The sequence below is a fragment of the Nicotiana tabacum genome, unplaced genomic scaffold (genome assembly GCF_000715075.1).
Source record: "Nicotiana tabacum cultivar K326 unplaced genomic scaffold, ASM71507v2 Un00670, whole genome shotgun sequence".
In the NCBI taxonomy this organism is placed as follows: domain Eukaryota; kingdom Viridiplantae; phylum Streptophyta; class Magnoliopsida; order Solanales; family Solanaceae; genus Nicotiana; species Nicotiana tabacum.
Genome location: NW_027438907.1, coordinates 1 through 2,020, shown reverse-complemented (window position 1 = coordinate 2,020; position 2,020 = coordinate 1). Strand labels below are relative to the sequence as shown.

Genomic DNA, 2,020 nt, shown 5'->3' with positions numbered 1-2,020 from the left:
TATATAGATGTTGAACACTAAACTTTATTAGGAAAAAAAGAAGCAAATTACAAATAGGAAAACAATTGCTTAATTAGAAAGATGTCAGCAACCTTTGCCAACTTCTTGAACAAAAGCTTTTAGATTCATTTCCGAAGATCCGCCTTCTTTTACAGCTTCCCTTGCCAATTCTTTCCATTTTTGAGCATTTCTTCTCATTTCTTCTCCTTTCTCTCCACCATCCATTACCATTTCTATGCACCTTTTTATCTCTTCACTCTCAACCACACCATCTTCATTCTTTTTCAACCTTACACCTGTCTTCCAAACATCTTCAATTAGTTTAGCATTTGTCCCTTGATCCGTCCAATGAGGAAATGCCACTACTGGCACACCTGACGATAAACTTTCCAGAGTCGAATTCCATCCACAATGTGACACGAAACATCCTATAGATGGATGTGTTAAGACTTCAAGTTGTGAACACCATGGTACTATTTTCCCTTGCTTTTCCAACTCCATCATACAACTTAATTTCTCTTCTTTTTCATCTCCCTTACCATTTTCTTGATCTCTTATTACCCACAAAAATGGCTTTTTAATCTCTATCAACCCTTTTGCAATCTCTTCCTTTTGATTTTTTGACAAATTCAAGAGACTCCCAAATGAGATATAAACCACAGATGATTTAGCCTTTGAGTTCAACCATTCAATATAGTCATTAGACTTTTGAAAAAGATCACCACAAAAGGAAGAATCCAAAGGGTCTTTTCCGTCCAAAAATGTTGAAGGAATCAATGGTCCAATCCCAATTAAATTGTACTTTTCAATAGCTTTGAGTTCCTTTGGCTCTAATGCATCAAATGTGTTCACAAGTACTTTAGGATTTTCTTCAACATCTAATGTGTCAAGTTGCTCTTTAAATGTTGGTAGAGCAAAGCTATATTTTTCTTCATTACTAGAAGAAAGTAAAAAAGAAGGAAGATCTTGGCTTTTTAGTAGTGGAAGCCTAGGCAATTGAATACACCAATTTGGATCATTGGTGCTACCTTTTATGGCATCCTCATAGCCATTGAAGTAATAATAATATATGTCTAGCACAGTTGCTGGTTGAATCCATAGTAACGCGCACGGTATGTGAAATTCACGCGCTACCTTTGCAGCCCATGGAAGCAAAAGAGAATAGACGAGGGATGTCACAGGACGTCCCTCGTCTGAGCTTTTCAAAATGATATCTTTTAGGGTTTCAGAACCGCAACTTTTTATCTCCGACATGTAATGTTGAGAATCATGCTCATCGGCCTTGAAACCATCGTCGTACCCATCAGAGAATGCCGCAAAATTTAAGCCCTTGGATAGAGTGGAAGTCGTAGTTTTTGCCATACGACGATGGGCGAAAACGCTCGTGGCAAAAGTTACCTCAATGCCCATTCTAATTAGCCTCTTGGCAAATTGGAGACATGGATTAATATGGCCTTGTGCTGGAAAAGTCACCAAGAGGACATGGGGTTGCACCATTGTTACACTTAGATAAACTTATTGAGAATAGAAGTTAGAGAACCTATCCTAAAAAGAGTTGGATTAGAGAGAGGAAAGTATGTTGTTGTATTGTGTGAGAGAAAAGGGAAGAGAAATCTTGACTTGTATGACTCTTAATAATTGTGTGATATGATAATAATTAGAGTGGGATATATATAAGGGAGTAAGATGTTTGAGGACCAAATTTGGACTCATGACGTTTGAGGTGACGAAATTGATGAGAAGACAAAGTTGTGCAACTAAATTTTGTTTTGTCTAAAAGAAACATCAGGTGGGCAAATCAGAAAGTGACTGGCTCTTGTGTTACGGCGGCGGATCCAGAGCACAATTTATGGATTATATTCATGGGAATCCCAAAATTATATATATAAAAGAAACTTACCAAAGATATTTATAGAGTTTTGAATGTGTACTTAGTTATTATAATATATAATATGACATTGCCGAAATAAATTGATAAACTTTAAATTCTAGAGCGATAAAGTATATTTAGGAACTATGT

The 2,020-nt window shown here is 36.5% G+C and overlaps 1 protein-coding gene across 1 annotated transcript; it reads right to left on the bottom strand.

Annotated features, from left to right (window-relative positions):
- Positions 1-4: 4 nt before the first annotated feature.
- On the bottom strand, positions 5-1,951 carry LOC107790993 (UDP-glycosyltransferase 75C1-like). Its single transcript, XM_016612973.2, has one exon. The coding sequence runs from the start codon at positions 1,495-1,497 to the stop codon at positions 85-87; it is 1,413 nt and encodes a 470-aa protein (XP_016468459.2). The 5' UTR covers positions 1,498-1,951; the 3' UTR covers positions 5-84.
- Positions 1,952-2,020: the final 69 nt, after the last annotated feature.

Coding starts and splice junctions, on each gene's coding strand:
- LOC107790993 (XM_016612973.2), bottom strand. CDS start 1,497: ATGGTGCAACCCCATGTCCTCTTGGTGACTTTTCCAGCACAAGGCCAT.